Here is an 18042-nt window from a genome sequence, read left to right on the forward strand (position 1 = left end):
AAAAACATTAGCTGAGACTTATTCATAAAGTTTTTTGTTTTTTAAAAACAATTACCATGATCACCAACGAAGATAATGTTGACACATCGGTGGAGGTTCAACTGCTTCAGCCCATCCATTAGTTGTCCCAGGATCTTGTCAATCTCTCGTAGCGGATGCAACATCTAAATATGCATATATTTACATATGATATGGAATGGTGGCAACCCGTCCTGGCCAAGCTCTATACCCATATAAATAACACAGCTCAAATGCCAGCTGGCTGGAAATGGAACTTCATCGTGCCAATTTATAAGAAAGGGGATAAAACCCTCCCTCAAAATTACCACCCCATTAGCCTGCTGAACATCCCCTCCAAACTCCATGCCCGTCATCTGCTTATCAAATTAACAGACTGGCTAAATGAAAACAACACCTTATGTATTTACACAAAGGGTGAAAACCAGCTCTTTCCCACCCAACTCTCACACTTTGGTTCATTTTCCAGTTCAATTTTACACAGCCAAACCCCAGCTTTGGACTTGGGGTTATTATCATCATGCCTTCAAATGTATAGTGTCAGAAAAATAAAATCCAGAACGATAAAGAACATAGTCTAATCCGGTGTTGGAGCAGACCAAGGGACTAGCAAGCCCAGCATCCCACTTTCCATATGTTTAGTAGTCACTGATAAGGCTTACGGTGCAATCCTACACATATCTACTAAAAAGTAAGCCCCATTGAGTTCAATGGGACATACTTCCAGATAAGTGTGTATAGGACTATAACCTTCATCTCCACTAATTTGCACTCCCCGTGATGTTATCCTTCCATGTTTTTCACATGAGCGTTATCATATTTGACATTCGAAGTGAGAGTAAGATTTTCTGCGAAATCCCTCAAATGGTGGTGAAGCTTGTGCCCCTGTATGGAAATCACTGATCTAAGAAACTGAGATGATCATATGGAAATACCAACTAGCTGCAAAGTGTGCTAGAACGCAGGTCTTTTGTAGACTTGTATTCTTAAGTAACATAACAGAAGACTTCAAATATTAAGTGAGCCCATCGTCCACTTGCTTAAGCTTTTTAAAAAGGCCTTGGTTAAACATATTAAAGATGCCTGAAATCCATACTTTTAAACAATAGACATATACAATCAAAATATTCGAGCACCACACAATGCACTACCAAGACGTAGCATGGAGGTTTTTTGCCAATACATTTCTCCAAACAAATACAATGCCTGTATTTAATAAAATATACTTCTCTCAGATTCCTCACGGGACAATGGAAGCAGAGGACTGCATAGCCTTCATGTTTGACCATCTAACAAATTAGTTTTAGAGAAAAGTTGAGCGGCTGTCTATTTAAGAATGAAAGCTACTGGGCAAATGCTTCTTTTCCTACACAACACTCCATTTTGCCTATTTATTAGTGAACCACAGAAAAAGCTCCCCCACCACCACCTTTTCTAATGCCCAAGCACAAGCTTGGGAGTTCGGACTTGGAGTACTCATGCATTTCAAATGTGTGGCTTGGTGTAGGTTTTGCTTGTTTGCTTTTGCGGGAATATTTGCCTCTGAGGAAACCTGAAGCAGTGGTATTGGCAAGATGAAAAAGACAACTAGTCACATACATTTATGTCCTACGTCTAGATTGACCGAAATAATCCAAAACTAGGCATTTTTAATACTGTAAAATAAAGCGCACACAGACATCAACTTCAGTCTACTTTTGCAGGTCTAAAAGTTAGGGAACGTTTGGCAAGACTCCACAATGTCAAACCAAGTCATTTCTATGACCTATGAAGACCCTAAAGCTTGAGTGAAGACATCCCAAGTGCAGATTGCTAATCCTGGGCTGTGATTGCTCAAACAAACAGATGCCCCAATATCACATGTCAATTTTCACCGCCTCAAAACACTCCTGAAGTTCCAAGGAGGCATGTTAGTCCTCCAAAACAAATGGCTGACATCAAATATTAAGCTGATGGCCATGAAATTGAAAAGATTTTACAGACAAATTCATGTGGCCCAACTTTTCCTTTGATGCCCCATTGTAAGGGGATGAATAGCAGCCTTGTGCCATGCTAAGAAAGGAAGTAAACTGGTAATATTTTTTTCAGTAACCCTCAGGCACTACTGGTAAGACTATTCCAGATGGGCACACACCCAGTTTCAAGAAAGGATTTTTAGCCGAAAAGGATGATATGAAGTCTGGTAAAAAGCTCGACTCTAAGGGCTTGTCTAGACATTTCCATTTGTGGAGAGAGAACTTTGGATGAACTTTTCCCCCAGCAGGATTTATTTGCTGGTGTGCCCTGTCTGTACCATTTATATACATATTTTGAAACAGTTAAGATGACGGGCTAGTGCAAGGAGAACACAAGTCCAAAAAAGAGGGAGACGAGACAGACTACCGTTGCTGATTAAACAGGAGCAGTCTGTTGACATATTTTCAAGATGGTCGCAATGGAAGTTCCACAATGAAGAAGAGAATCCCAAAGTTGAAAAAAGAGAAAGAATCAAACGGTACAAGAGCTTCAGAATTTGGTGCGTGTCAGTTTTGTAAACTTACTTTATTCCGACGGGATTCCGCAGAGTATTGTTCCGCTCTAGGCGCTTTTCTTCTTTTCTTTGAAGAATCAACACGTCTTTTCTGTCTCCTCTTAGGAGTGATCTTTCTCTTAGGTCTTTTAGATGGAGTAAGAGGTGAGCCAAAACTACTCTCCTGTACTGGCGGAGAGAGATGCCTGGACTCAGAAAAAGCTCATCTCGGCTAACACCAGATAGTTAAAACTACCTGTGCCAGCAGCAGATTTAGGAATCAGCACACCAAGTCTTGGTTAAGGCCACCAGAGGTAGTTCAGAGGTCAAGTCAGGGTGAAGTTACTTCAGTCAGTTACTTATAAGAAGGGAACTAGAGCCCATCAGAAACAACAATTCCCCGAAGCAGAGGTTTATTTTCTAGTGGGAAAAGGGCCGTGGCTCAGTGGTAGAGGATCTGCTTTGAATGCAGAAGGTTCCAGGTTCAATCCCTGGCATCGCCTGGCAGGCCATGAAAAGACTCCTGTCCTGTCTGAAACTCTGGAGAGCCACTTTCAGTCAGTGTAGACAATACTGAGCTATAGTCTCAGTAAACAGCTTTCTGTGTTCCTAAAGGGCCTCATTTTATGCTCTAAAATTTGATTTCATCAGATTTTTGATGCGTTTATGCCTTGAAATATTGATAATCCACAAAATGTGAGCCAAATGTATAAGAGGCCACAAAAATGATCCACATTTTATTTCCATGTGGTCAGCTTGCTAGTCTGTATCTATCTGTTCCATGTGCCAAGAGGCATGCCCAATTATTATTATTATTATTAAAACCCCACCAGAAGGGCACAATATTCTTGGCAGGAAGTAGCACTACACTATTGATCTTTTCTGTAAAAAAAAAAAAAAAACCACACATATTTCTGAATGAGACATAATCCCACAGCTGCCACCTGTAGGGTACCATTTTGTTTTTAGCCAGGTCGTTTTCATCAACATTGGACTTATTTTTGTTGCTGGGCAAAATCACCGCGCCACCTGTTGGGAAAGGGCCTAAAGATAGACGCCAGAGAGAGAGAGGAGGTGACAGCGAATCGTCCATTGCGTTAAGAAGAGGGAGAAAACCATTTGGAAATAAGAAGAGCCTCAGAGGCAAGCAATGCGCAGTTGTCCGAGACGACTTTAAATTGATCTTTAAAAGAAGCCACATGGCATGCAACTCCAATTGACTACTCCAATGAGAGTTTCTGGCATCTTTTAGGATCAGCTTCTCAGAAGAGTGCAAGATGGCACATACAGGGAGATAGTGCAGTGCAGCTCATTTTTTTTAAAAAAAAAGATGAAGAAAGGAAACGCAGCGAAGGAGGTTCAGACTCGGCAGTGATTTACAACGCCGTTTGTTCCTATCCGCTTAGCCATTCGCCGTCTTTGTTGTTTCAGTCGCAGACCCGCATTCTTGGAAGGAAAAACAGTGTTACCATCTGCCATGCTGTTTCATTGCTTCCCAGGCAAGCAGCTGGAAGGGAGATGCTAATCCAATTCCATTTGTCTCTCTCCAAAAAGCAGCTTCAGAGTTTCTTTTAAATATATATATATATATATAGAAGAGGAGGAAGAGTTCAAGCTTCGTGCAGTCTTGATGAGGAGAGGAGCAGAGGAGGGAGGAAAGGAAGGATTCTCATAGTTTACTCGCTCTTTCTAAGAGAAGCACAGCCAGAGCTTTAAACTGGGCCACCGAGTGGTTCTAAATAAATCAGAATTGCCATCCCAGGGTAGCATGTTAGAGGGGCAGCAGAACAGTCCTTAAGCACACGAGTTTGTTGTCCGGTTCGCAGCTCACCTAGTAGACCACACATTTTGTACATACATTCGCAAAGTGATAGCTTCTCTTTCCAAAGAAGTTAGAGCTAGGAAGAAAGCCAAGTCTCTATTAACCAGCCAGGGCATCACTTCAAAAGAGGAAGAACAAGGACTATCAGTAAAAGGGGTGAAATATGGGTGCATAAGATCTCTAGCTTTGTAATTAAGAGTTATAGGATCTGGTCAGCCAAGGGTCTACCTCAAAGGATAACTTCCCACAACAGTAGACAACATTATGGCTATGTTCCCGTCCCGCCTCCGCCTGCTAGATAGCCAGAACATCAACTTCTGGCAGCTTAGTTTCATGTTCCATGAATCTTGGCTCTGGTTTACAACAAGCTCTGGTTAGTTAAACGAACCCGCTTCATAAACCATGGTTTGCCGATGAATTGTTTGAAAGCTGGTCAGAATTAGTTTTAAGCCACTCCGCTTGGATATACATGCAAGGAGAACAGGGTCAGAAGTGTGCTAGCTCAAGGTCCACGGCAGCTCCTTCCCAACTGTGCGTGTAACTCTAAACCACTGTTTAGGGTTACATGCAAATATGACGGTTGTGGTGGAAAAGGCAAGCATGTGATTTGGGGGTGCTTCTCAGATGACGGAGGGGTTTTTCAAGGGTACAGCTAAGTAGACAAAAGAGATCCGTGACCAGATCTCTCAACATTTCCCCTCACTGGGGTCTCAGTTCGGATCAACTGCTTAAAAAAAATACTCCGGAAGAACCGGCCGTGCATCCTCTGCATCACTTCTGTTTCTGGCACACTAATTCATTGGGCCTTGTCATCTACAAGCCATGTGGCAACTGGCAGTCCAGTACTGATGGCTGGGGTCCAGCAGGATCACTAGGGGCAATGCAGTACCAAGCCTGGAGTTCTAGGACAAAGATACCACTTCCCTGCATCCCCAAGCCTTACCTCTTGGATTACCAGTGAACTCGACCACAAGGGAGGAATTTACTCTCTGCATGCTGCTATTCCAGAGTCCTCACGCCTCCTTCCCAAAGCCCAGCGCCTTGCTTTCCAGGAATCGAGACTGCACCCCCTCAAGCCAGTGCCTAGAGTGCACCATTTCCACACCCCTAAATCTGCCCCTTCAAGCACTTTGAACTTGAGCTCAGAAATTCACAGAGTGTCGATCACTCTGGTTTAGCACTAGTGAGATATGATCCCGCCACAGTTTTAAAGCCAAGCAGTTTGGATCTTCCTATGAGGAAAATCTGTACTGGAAAGCCAGTACCTTAATTAAGGCATCAGTCTAAAGCAGCTATTGCGCTGATTACTAGAACTGTAGAGTTGGGAGGGACCACAAGGGTCATATGGTCCAACCCCCTGCAATGGAGGAGTATTCTGCCCAAAGTGGGGCTCAAACCCATGACCCTGATATTAAGAGTCTCGTGCTTTACCCACTGAGCTATCTCCTTGAGCCGAGCAAAATGGATCTCTTGGACCCAAGTATGTTGCATGCATCGATGAAGGATAACTTCTTTCCGTCTGAATAGTGAGGCATAAAGACCTAATTCACACCTTCCAGACTGTAACACACAGATCAGAATGTATTGATGCTACAGACTTCACACTTCTCCAATACAGTTCTCTGCTGAAGAAAGTCCCCCAAAAATGTGCATGCAGAAATAAGTCTCAACATGCATTTCTAAACAAAACAAAACAAAACAAAAACCAGTGATTAATGCCAAAATGGTCAAAACATAATCATGAAATGAACACATGCAAGAATGAAATGGATCAGAAATAGATTAATTGCCCCACCCCTGCTTTTATGTGTTTCCCATACTCAAAACTCCCTAGTGGCATAGTGAGGGATAGCTCAATTGGGAGAGCATAAGACTTAGGTAATTTCAGGGCTGTGGGTTCAAGCCCCACATTGAGCAAAATATTCCTGCATTGCAGGGGGTTGGACTTAGAAGATGATCCTCCTGTTCCTTCCAACTCCAATGATCTACTTTATTATCTGTTCTGCACAGTCACACACAGCCCCAATATCTTAACCACACGTTCTATACATTGTGTAAATATACAGGAGCAACACTGGGGTCGAATACATACTGAAATATCACCCGCTTCTTATATAACGGCAGCCTGAACACAATGCAGCTATTGTGTTAACTGTTTTTACTATGCACGAGAGATCCTTTACAACCAATATACTGGATGCAACAGTTTCCACCTGCAATCACTTAAAGTGGGGTCTAATGTACACCCCCCCATACCTCTCGCACACAATGAGTCAGAGGCTGAAACGTCACAGAACAGCTGGATCCTTTATTAAGCAGAGAATACATGAGGTGACACTTGGTTAGGTTGGCTTCTTCCAAGTTGGGGCCTTTCCAGCTGTTTTGGACTCTGGCCAGCGCAGGGATAAAGCGAATCGGAGTCAAATAGGACCCGGAGCACAATAGGTTGGGAAATGTTGGATTAGGAGGGAAAGTTTTACATAATTGTTTTAGTCTCTCTTTTACGATTACCCCGAATCCGTAGGGGGGGGTTAAAAGCTGGACACATGATTTCCATCCCTCTAACGTTTGCCTCCAAGATCTAATGTGCTGCTCAAATGCCATATGGACAGAAAAGGCCCAGATCTGTTCCAAATGTTTAAAGAGCAGCCAGCTCTGTACAAAGGAAGCGTTGGGGGTGGGGGGGGTAGGGAAAAAGTGGTTTGCATGCAATAGCCAAACTACTATGATTGCTAAGCAAGCAACCCTGAGGGGTCCCCAATGAGGTCTTCCTGCCAGCTGATTTATAAGACATTCACAAAAAACCAAACCTGAAAATGGAGAAACATTAAATGCTTCCGATCCCTTTTGTAAAAGGAAAAAAAAAACATCCTGCCCTTAGTAAATCTTGACATCTGTGCAGCATGCTCAGCTGTACTGACTTCTTGAAATATTCAGTTAGAAAATTCAGGCCAAACTTAGAACGACATGGGAGATCTGGGTACCTGTCTCCTCCCTCTCTCTCTCTCTCTCTCTCTCTCTCTCTCTCTCTCTCTCTCTCTCTCTCTCTCTCTCTCTCTCTCTCTCACACACACACACACACACACACACACACACACACCAAGGAAAGTAGCAGCATGTTTTTTTTGGGGGGGGGGGGTGATTAAATGGGGGTGGCGGAAGCATGTGAAAGGATAAACCCCTCTCTCAATATGAAGCCTGCACAATCTTTGTTTGTAAATACAGGCAACTCCTCATTTAAGCGTGTTCAATATGTGCACAACGGTGCACAGACACATCACGGCGCACCCGGAAGTGACCCAAAAACATCGCCCAAAGGGGTGGTGCAGGGGCAGAACAGGGTGCAAAAGGTTTTCAATGGTATTTCAAATATACACAATTTCACTTAAATGTGTGGTGCCTTGGAACGTAACCCCCATGGAAATGGGGGGCTGCCTAGAAAAGAAGGATGAAGGGGGGGGCGATTCCCTGACTGATCTCCAGTGTCACTTCTAGGTTTGACCCTCTGCTACTTTAACTGCCTGTAGGGGGAATGATATATGCAGAGTGCCACACATTTTGGTTGGAGTTGGTGTCACCCAGTCAAGGACACCACCCATCTCCTGAGAGCATGGCATAACATTTTTTAAAGGTATTCTATACTTCAGAACAAAGCTCTCATCCCCTGAGACTCACACCCACAGGAAAACAGGAAGCTATTTTATGCCACTTGTCTATCTAACCCAGTGTTTCCCAACCTTGTGCCTCCAGCTGTTCTTGGACTACAACTCTCATCATCCCTAGCTAGCAAGACCAGTGGTCAGGAATGATGGGAATTGTAGTCACAAAACATCTGGAGGCACACGGTTGGGAAACACTGATCTAACCTAACACTGTCTGCTGTGTATTCCAGGATCCCTCTATTGCAGGCACCCCCAAACTCGGCCCTCCAGATGTTTGGGGACTACAACTCCCACCATCCCTGGCTAACAGGACCAGTGGTCAAGGATGATGGGAGCTGTAGTCCCAAAACATCTGGAGGGCCTAGCTTGGGGGTGTCTGCTCTATTGTCTTAGGCAGAGAAGGTCCCCCCCCCCGGCTAGGTGATCCTATCTTTATTTGGCACTTCCAGAGCGGTAAATTGTGGTGGCAGTGTACAAATTTGCAACCCTTATCATTCTGCCACCTGGAGCAAAGCTTTCACTGTGACTAGCAGTGAGAAAAGTGATTCAAAGCACTGTAGGAAACTGGTGGTGTCATTATCATTTAAAGAGACCCTGTTATATGGAAGCACTTGTGAAACCTCTCCAAATTTCACAAGTGGTTTGACATGCAAAGGAAGGCAGTCATTCGAAACACACAAAAATCCATCGCTGGAGCTAGCCGAGTGGTTAACTGCTATAGTTATTATATAGCAGAAAACATAACCTAACAACAAGAAAAGCTATTTTCCACACACTGCTCTTTAAAACTGTTTAACTTTGAATATATCCAAGAGGTGGCCTGTCAATGATAAATTTTGTTCCTGCCTAAAGCCACACGTCTATGATTTTATAACACTCCAGGAGGGACTTCTTAGAGCTGGAAGTTCTCAGTATCGTTTTCCTGCCCTTTTACTTATATAGCTTTTCTATTTTCTACAGACTCTCCTCTCATTGGATGCTTACAGATGTGCAGATTAAACCATCAGCTTAAAACACACACAATTCAGCCAAAGGTTAGCCTTTCTATGGCTTTTGCTGTAATGCAAATTGTAAGGACGTTGTGGCCCTCCAGATGTTCATGGCCTCCAACTATCCAATGGCCAAGGAGGATGGAGTGTAGCAACATCTGGAGAGCGACAGGCTCCCCCAGCTCTGGAGTATTGGCAAAGCACTGGGCTCAGAGCCATGCTATTTACAGAAAAGGAACTATACTAACCTCAGAGCTAAAGGGGCCATATCTGTGGCCAGCGATATCTGGCTGCTCGGAGTAGAACGCATAAGCGTAAGGCCTGAAAAGAAAAGAAAAATGTTTTAAAAAACCAGAAGCCTTCTTATTAGCTATTATAGGAGTGGACCTATCAAAATCACAAAATAACTTGTTTATGTATGCAACAGCGGACGCACAGACTTTATTAGCACAACATTGGGGGGAAGAAGAAGGTATCCCATCAAAAGAAGATTGGCAAGTTAAATTAATGGAATATGCTGAAATGGCAAAATTGACTATGAAACTAAGAGGAAGAGACGAAAATGAATTTAAGGAAGAATCGAAGACGTTTATTGCATATTTACAGAAGCAATGTACACAGGTTAATACATTAGCAGGGTTTTAAGATTACTTGTAATTTGTAATAAGATTACTTGTAATGTCTATTTAACAATAGACATGCAGTATGTTGATAAATAATAGAACCAAGGAAGAGATTAGAGGGAAGTCAATTTGATTTGATTTGTTTTTGTATTGTTGTTGTTTTTATTTTTGTTATTTTTGGAAAATCAATAAAACGTTATTAAAAGAAAAGGAAAAGGAAAGAAAATTGTTGTCTGAACAGCTTTCCCTTAGCAGGTTAGCTCACACCAACCCTTTCAAACAAAGCTTTCCTTCAGAAGGAGAGAAACAAGAAGACTGCAACTCTGTCGCAAGTTTTCCACAGTTCGATTAAGCCATTTGTTGTACCGCAACTTCATTAAAAAATATTAGAAGGGATGCTGAGAGGCACTGAGCAAAGACTCAGGAAGAAACATTCCATAGTTGTGTAACGGAGGTCGGGAGAAAGGGGGGACGACAACAACAACAGCCAGAGACGGTGCCCGCTGGCAGGATCTAGAGCCGTGTGTACACAGCAAGACAATTAAAAATCTTGACATCGGCCCAAATCGCAGCGTGCAACACTCATTAAGCCACATTAGATGAAACAGCATTTCAAACACACACTGTGCCAACCAACCCTAGCCCATGTCATTAATAACAAGAGTGTCCACGTCCACAATAACAGGGCATTTACGTCATGAGCTGGTCAACAAGGGGCAGCACAGTGGATCAAAGCTTGCGATCTACAGAGAATATTGGCAACGCTGGCATTCAGCCACACTTAGAAAAGAAAATATGACTTACCTTTCATTGTCTGGCAGGGTTAGCCATTGCAGGATTGTTAAGATTCTGCGCTCATGAGGGATCATACTAGAACAGAAGAGGGCAAACCGAGTAAGTATGGGTGTGCTATGTTTTAGTTCTATACTGTGGTTCACATTGAGAGCTCACATAGACACTGCTGCTCATAATCATGGCTATGGTTCTCCCGTAACAAAGCCTGTTAAATGATAGAATAGGCTTACCGTTGCTTAGGGGGTGGCTCCCATTTGCTGTACCTGATTGTCGGTGAATCACCTGCCCTCCCACCCATGTTATCATGTGATGTGATGTGATGTGAGGTGGTATGGACCTTGCTATGGATTACTCGGTCACCCTACTGAGAGCCAGGGAGCAGGGCCGTCTTTACCCAGGGGTGCCAGGGGTGTGAGGCACCCGGGCACCGGATTCTGGGGGGGGGCACCAGGCGCCCACCACTGAAGCTGCCTAAGCATAGCTGTCAAGTTCTCCCTTTTTTAAAGGGAAATTCCCTCATGCTGAATAGGCTTCCTCGCGAGAAAAGGGAAAACTTGACAGCTATGCACCTAAGCTCTTAACTATCTACCTATTATGAAATAACAAATAATTCTGATCAAGCTAGGGAAACAAAATACATACATATGTAGGTATTATCGAAATGTATACCTACTGTTTCACTAAAGGACTTTCGACTTTGTGCACTTGTTTACCAAAGGCGCGTCGCACCAGCGGCGGCGCTTGTCAGTCACAACGGGGGCGCTGGGTGGATCTTTGCACCCCGGTGGCGCATATGCTAAAGACAGCGCTGCCAGGGGGGAATATTTCCTGCAGACAAATGGGCTTTTCGCCTGCCTCAGAGCAAACGTCAAGACTTGGGCAATTATGGCAGCCTTTAAACAGTTAAAGGAGTCCTGGAAGGGGTAGAACTGTCTGGGTGCCCACACCAAGGCCAATGGGACATTGCACCAGACAACATTGTCAGGAATCCCCCACTTGACCCATGCCAAGGGGTGGCAGTCATGCCAGGTCCAACTCAACCTGGGTGCAACCAGCAGGCAGGCTGGTTGAGGGCAGATGCTTACCCAGTGCCCTCTGCCAAACTGGCTTACATCCGTCATCAATAATGTTGCAGCCTAATTTAACCCATCCAATGGTCTCCTGTGTCTTATTTACACCGCCACATCCCCACCAGCCAGCACATCCCCACCATGAGCCTGGGCCATGCAGATGGGGAACCTGCAGCTCTCCAAATGTTGCTGGGACTTCCAATTCCCATCAGCCTTAGCCAGCATGACCAATGGTCAGTGCTGAAGGCAGCTGTAGCTCAGTAATGCCTGGAGGACCCCAAGCTCCTATGTTAAAACCACCTAGGAAGGATTTAGCTAGAAACAGACTTTTGCTGTTAATGTTAAAATAGTAAATGTGGCTTTTCTATCTGTTCTGACCCAGGGGCAATTTCAACAGGTTCCTTTCACCCCACTTTAAGGTTATTCTGTACACCAAGTTGCTAAGGAAAAGCACGACAACTTTTGGGGTTATCGTGGGTGGGTTTAGTCCCACAGATAGAGCCTCCACCATCTAATCCAGTTTACCAGCAACTTCTGGAGTGTCAATGGTGTAAAGCAGGCAATAGGCAACAGGTTTTCCAGGTAGGGCGGGCTGCAATGTCCATAATGCCTGACCACTGCAGTGCAACATCTGGAAGGCCATGCGGATTGCTTTCCCCTCCTCACTTCATTTTTTTACTTTATCTTTATAGTGTATCCTCTACATTAGTTCTTAGTTAACAGCTACTTATACAATGTTTTTCCAAAACACTTCATCACATGTATCAGGGGTGGGCAAATTGGAAAACAGATGTTGCCTGAATTGAAAGCTCTCAAGAGATGAAACCAGGGAAGTTTTTCAACCCGATTCTATCCTTCCTTGGAAATCAAGACCTATCGATTTCTGTGGCATTTGCTTCCCAGTTCTTGTTTATTGCGGTTATGTTACCAATTCTGTCTTGTGCGGGTGTACTTACGTAGACCAAAAGAATGTACCAGCTCTCACCCCTTGCTTGGCAGCAGTAATCCATATCTAATTAGGAAAATATAAGGCGATTACCAAGAGCTGCAGACCATTGGCTACATGACAGTACATTTATTAAAACAAAATGTCATAAAACCTTCCCCAACCCTCAGCCCCAAACATTGGCTTCCAGTTCTACAAATTAGAATTTTGAGCATTTGCATCCAACCGGGTTAGCTGCAGAAATCTGAATAGTTTCCTTGATTAACAGGTTAGAGAATCAGTGTCATGGTTATTTAATAACTGAAAAAAATAAAAAGCGAACAGGGCTAAAATCCTGATTGTGCAAGCTGGTGCCTTTTCCCGGGTGCTGTAAATTTCAATCTCTGAAGTTGCGGGTATGAGTCACACACACCCTGAACACCGGGTGTACAATGTCAGCTCCCAGCCTCACAGCAACGAGCTGTTTGCATATGTAAGTATTCACTGTCATGCAAAGAATCCAGCTTTTAACACAGGTTGTGAAATGTCATTTCCATCGCTGGGCGCAAGATCGCCACACAGGCTGGGGACCACCACATGAAGGCTCTACACCATCTCATGTTCTGAATTATCATGTGACCAGACTCTGCGAGAGATTTGCAGCCTTGGTCTATCTGTGTACAACCCTTAATACCCGCATGCCACCTTCGCAGGGACAAAAAACATAGAGGAAAAAATATCTCTTGCAGTGGAACGAAATTATAGGGAAACCTGGACAGAGCTGTGGCACTGGGCTGCGCACAATGGTTGAGACTATCGTCAACCGTTTATCTACACAACCATCATCTACACATTAGCAGTTGCTGCCTGGTTAAACCCCAGCTTGCAATTCTAAGTTAGAAGGTTCAGCTTCAAAGCATTTTAGGGACCCCTCTTGGGAGTCTGGCAAAAAACACAGCACCTCCAGCCACAGCCAGTATTTTGCTGCCGAAGGCCAAGGATACAATGACTTCCCATCCCATTTACGGAAGCCAATTGGAATGGCGGTTGAATCTTATCTGTTGCCTGACTTTTGCCTAACAGTAGGGCTGGGCTATGGGAGCAACCAGAGGCTCAATAGGAGCTCAATGTCATCTCTGGGAACACTGCACAAGAAAAATGCTTCCTTTGCCTTCTTGCCTGCAGGAGCACCATGTTCCTTTTGGGCACTGTACTGACAAGAACCATAGATCAATCCCCCCTGGTGAACGGGTCCCTTGCATTTGCTTGCACTTTTTGGAAGTGTAAAACACCTTTTCGATGTTCCTAATAAGGCTACCTTTACATGAGCAGGATCCTGCCACGGTGGTGTCTTACATTATTCAAAAAGCTTTTGACCCATAACACTCTTGGCGTTGCCAAGTGGAATTGGCAATAGAAGGGTTGCAACCAGCTGCTTCTGTCCAAGTTCTATTGTTAAATGTTAAAACGAAGGCAGGGGTGTGTGTGTGTGGACGGATTGCATTTTGTAGCTATAGTAACACACTGCCACAGGGATATTTCTAAAAATAATTAAAGAGAATTTAAACCAAATTTTAAAACAATACTCCAGAGCAGTGGTTCCCAACAGGTGGTCCGGGGATCCCCAGGGGTCCGCAAGCTATGCCAGAGGGGTCCGCAAGATGCTATTAGAATAAAAAATATATTAAATATATTTCGTATGATAACAGATTTTTTGTTTTGGCCGCTTCCTGCATGAGCAGAGTCTAGCGCAAAACTAGAATTAGATAGAGGCAGTAGTTCTGCTGTATGCCGTTAGGTGGCACTTTACAAACACTACTGTTTTGCAAAGAGGCAGCGCGCGCATTCTACTAACGCTCACCTCCCCAAGATGCTTTGCGCGCGTCGGCTTCATTTGTGCGCTACTGCGCAGGTACCCTGTCTTCTCCATTCCCAAATTAAGACTCTTAATTTGGCTCTCACTTTTTAATTTTAGGATTAGGAATTAATGGGGGTCCTTGTCACAATAGCGGCTCGATGAGGGGTCCTCGAGAAAATTTTGTTGGGAACCCCTGCTCCAGAGTAGCATTATGATGGGCATCCCAGTCTTTTGCTAAAGCTATCTTTAGCAGTATCAGAATGCATTTTCAGCAAGGACTTCCCTTAATAGGCTTTTCTGCATAACCAATCCAGCAACCCTGATCCGGCAAACCAATGGGAAAAAAGTGACATTATCCCCGAATCCCAGTGGAGCTGACCCATGACTAACTCTTGAGATAGCTGTCCCCAATCATGCCAGCATAAAAGCTGTTATGTCGTGAGTGTGATTTCAGCTCTTCGTGAAGTCAGCTCAGAATAGTGATTCAGCATACTAGCAAGGAACTGCTAGGAGTCAAGTATAACAAGAACAGTCTTCTTTATTGCAGTAGGAATCTTGACTGACTGGAGGGAAAGGGTGAGCTCCTTTTATACTCTCAGGAGCAGGGGTTGGGGAAAGGATACATTTAGATTTTGGCGGGAACCTATCAGAGTGAGGATCCAAATTGTGCTAAGAAGTTAACCAATAGCAACTGTCACCGCACCCATTTGAATCGCCCAGGAGCGGGAAAGGTAGTTACAGGGCTAGCAGAGGAACTCATGTACACAAATTAAACCAATACATAACAAAAGCCAAAAGATTTAATACCACACACACACACACACACACACACACACACACACACACACATGTTCATTATTTTTATTGATTCACTTTCACTAAGGCCAACAAAACGTAAACTTACCGGCTGACCTCCCCACCACCTGTGATTGAATTTTTCTCGGCCTCTGAGGCTGAATGCAGCATCAAATACAGGATCGTACATTGAATTGCCAATGATTCCATGGGATTCAGGATAGAGGCCCTTTATGTTGGAAATGTTGAAAAACAAAACAGATTATTAACTATTCAATATGACCTTATAACTGGGGGGGGGGGGGGAATAGCAGTTTCAGTGGAAATCATAGTGTGAGGGAGGACTTTCTTTGTTGGAGTGCTAAAAACTTGTCTTCCAAGTTAAGGCCTCCATCTCGCTATGCTAATCTGCTGACTAATCTTGTGCAATAAAGTACAATCACATCTTACATGGGAGTTACGTTCTGGGGGGTGACCCATTTATGCAAAAATGTGTAAACTCGAATAGCCCAGTGCAAGCATTCCTAGCCTTCTAGAGCTGGCACGCCAAGAGGGCCTTGCCTCTCAAGCAAGGCAGAGAAATTAAAAGCTCTTTTCTGTTGGGTTTTCCCAACACTAGTGCTTTCCCCATCACTGATTATATGGGTATACACCAGTGTAAGCAACACAGGAATCTTGGCCCAAGAGTTAAGAAAGAGCAGGAGAGATAATGCAGTTAACGGTTTCTTGATTGCTGCCCTAACGAAGTCCAAATCTAGTTATATGCAATATTGCCAGGTGTATCCCTAATCACTAACTGACTTTCCACCAGCCTAGAATGGAAGTCATGTAATGCTGTTTGAAGCTGGCAGTGGACCCTTCCAACCCTTTTCACCCATGGGATGGGGTGAGCTGCGAATCCTGAACAAGAATGCTTTAGGGGCAAGTTTAACCTCATGGCATGCCTCCTCCACAGCCATAATCTTACCTCCAGAATACTATTAACTACAGCAGGCATCCCCAAACTTTGGCCCTCCAGGTGTTTTGGACTACAATTCCCATCTTCCCCGACCACTGGTCCTGTTAGCTAGGGATCATGGGAGTTGTAGACCAAAACATCTGGAGGGCCGCAGTTTGGGGGTGCCTGAACTACAGTAATACCTCGCGAATGTGCGCCTTGTCTAGCGTCCATTACGGCGAACGTCCGTGGCAAACCCAGAAGTACTGGAACAGGTTACTTCCGGGTTTGCCAATAGCGCTTTGCGCATGCACAGAAGTGCAAACCGCTCTGTGCACGTGCGCAGACACAGTGCTTTGCTCTGCATCCTTTTCGGCTAGCGACCAGGGCTCCAGAACGGATCCTGGCCGCAAAACAAGGTGCGACTGTATTATGCTCCCCCAATTTCATTGCTCCCCTTTAAAAGAAATGGGCACCTTTAACACTCCATGGCTCAACTGTCCTCATCCGTAGACATCCATTTCTAGACTCACAATTTTCCAGACCCCAGTTCCTGTAGAACCCATTTACACCCCCTTTCCCCCAGTATGGAAAACAGCCTGCTGCTCATAGCAAACTCTATTCAACATTTGAGCATAGCTGTGCTTGAGAAGTAGCCTGGCCTTGCCCCAATCCCCCAAAATGGAGCAAAGACTGGAGTTTTGGTCTGGAGTCCAAGGTGATTCCTGAAGTTCCTTCTCCAGACAATAAGATTAATTACTCTAATCTCTTTACTCTCAGTGATCCAAAGGACTGAAATCGAATAGATCCTGGAAGTTGACAGAGAGCTGGGGTATTGGTTTTTCACTGTCTGTCTGTCTGTCTGTCTGTCTCTCTCTCTCTCTCTCTCTCTCTGTGTGTGTGTGTGTGTGATTTCTCTTTTTAAATTTAGCAACACCTACGGCGGGTACCAATGAGTCCAAGTATGTAGAAGGGCATGAACCAAATTCACTTCTAAACTGATAGCAAATACAGATGGTCAAATGCCTGCTAGAGGGAAGGATACCTCAGTTCAAAAGTTTTTTATACGTTTCCGAGCACAGTACGTTTCCGAGCACAGTTCAAAGTGTTGGTGCTGACCTTTAAAGCCCTAAATGGCCTCGGTCCAGTATACCTGAAGGAGCATCTCTACCCCCATCGTTCTGCCTGGACACTGAGGTCCAGCACCGAGGGCCTTCTGGTGGTTCCCTCGTTGCGAGAAGCCAAGTTGCAGGGAACCAGGCAGAGGGCCTTCTCGGTGGTGGCGCCTGCCCTGTGGAACGCCCTCCCATCAGATGTCAAAGAGAAAAACAGCTACCAGATTTTTAGAAGACATCTGAAGGCAGCCCTATTTAGGGAGGCTTTTAATGTTTAATAGATTATTTTATTTCATTTTTCTGTTGTAAGCCGCCCAGAGTGGCTGGGGAAACCCAGCCAGATGGGCGGGGTATAAATAATAAATTATTATTATTATTATAATTATTATTATACTCTCACAAAGCTCAAGGGGTTAAATACCAGCTTCTCACCTGAGTCTTCCTGGACGCATAATCGTTCATGTTATTTGAGCCCCTACCATGGTCTTTTTCACATGCCACAGGTATATGTAAATTTGCCCTTAGGCTCGGTGACCATTCCCTTCCCCGCATCAAAGCAGGACAACAACATATCTCAGAGGCTTTCCTCATCACCAACTACCTCTCATTTGGTATCTACAGAAAAACAGGAAGTTTCCTATATACTCATAAAACCAGCAGCAAAACTTACCGTCGCCAGGGTATACAAGTTAGGGAAGGTTTTCGTAGGGTAGACAGGCCTCATATATGGAGCATGTGTGCCACAGGACCCTGAAAATGAAGTTTGTGGTGTGGTTTTAATATAGATCGGTACGGTGATGTTTACATACAGCAGATGCCATTAAAGTCTATCATGAAACATGGCATTCCGCCACACTAACGGTGCAATCCTGTACATGCTTATATCTTTTCCGTGGGGCTTACTAAGTACATTTAAAATTGCAG

The 18042-nt window shown here is 44.3% G+C and overlaps 1 protein-coding gene and 1 non-coding gene across 9 annotated transcripts in view; one reads left to right on the forward strand and one right to left on the reverse strand.

Annotated features, from left to right (window-relative positions):
* Nucleotides 1-18042, reverse strand: part of ENPP2 (ectonucleotide pyrophosphatase/phosphodiesterase 2) — an 88263-nt gene that overhangs the window by 24595 nt on the left and 45626 nt on the right. For 4 of the 8 annotated variants that reach the window (XM_035124965.3, XM_035124969.3, XM_035124964.3 and 1 more), the window contains 7 exons: nucleotides 17789-17868; nucleotides 15176-15295; nucleotides 12445-12500; nucleotides 10428-10493; nucleotides 9249-9321; nucleotides 2559-2711; nucleotides 56-164 (listed from right to left, as the gene is read on the reverse strand). In XM_035124965.3, the coding sequence (XP_034980856.1) occupies nucleotides 56-164; nucleotides 2559-2711; nucleotides 9249-9321; nucleotides 10428-10493; nucleotides 12445-12500; nucleotides 15176-15295; nucleotides 17789-17868 (657 nt within the window). The remainder of the gene's footprint in view (nucleotides 1-55; nucleotides 165-2558; nucleotides 2712-9248; nucleotides 9322-10427; nucleotides 10494-12444; nucleotides 12501-15175; nucleotides 15296-17788; nucleotides 17869-18042) is intronic. The other 4 variants (XM_088675867.1, XM_088675869.1, XM_035124966.3 and 1 more) reach the window with 1 other exon arrangement.
* Nucleotides 2961-3030, forward strand: TRNAS-UGA (transfer RNA serine (anticodon UGA)). Its single transcript has one exon. It is a non-coding gene; the product is annotated as a tRNA-Ser (tRNA).

This window comes from Zootoca vivipara, chromosome 8 (assembly GCF_965207765.1).
Source record: "Zootoca vivipara chromosome 8, rZooViv2.hap1.1, whole genome shotgun sequence".
Lineage (NCBI taxonomy): Eukaryota > Metazoa > Chordata > Lepidosauria > Squamata > Lacertidae > Zootoca > Zootoca vivipara.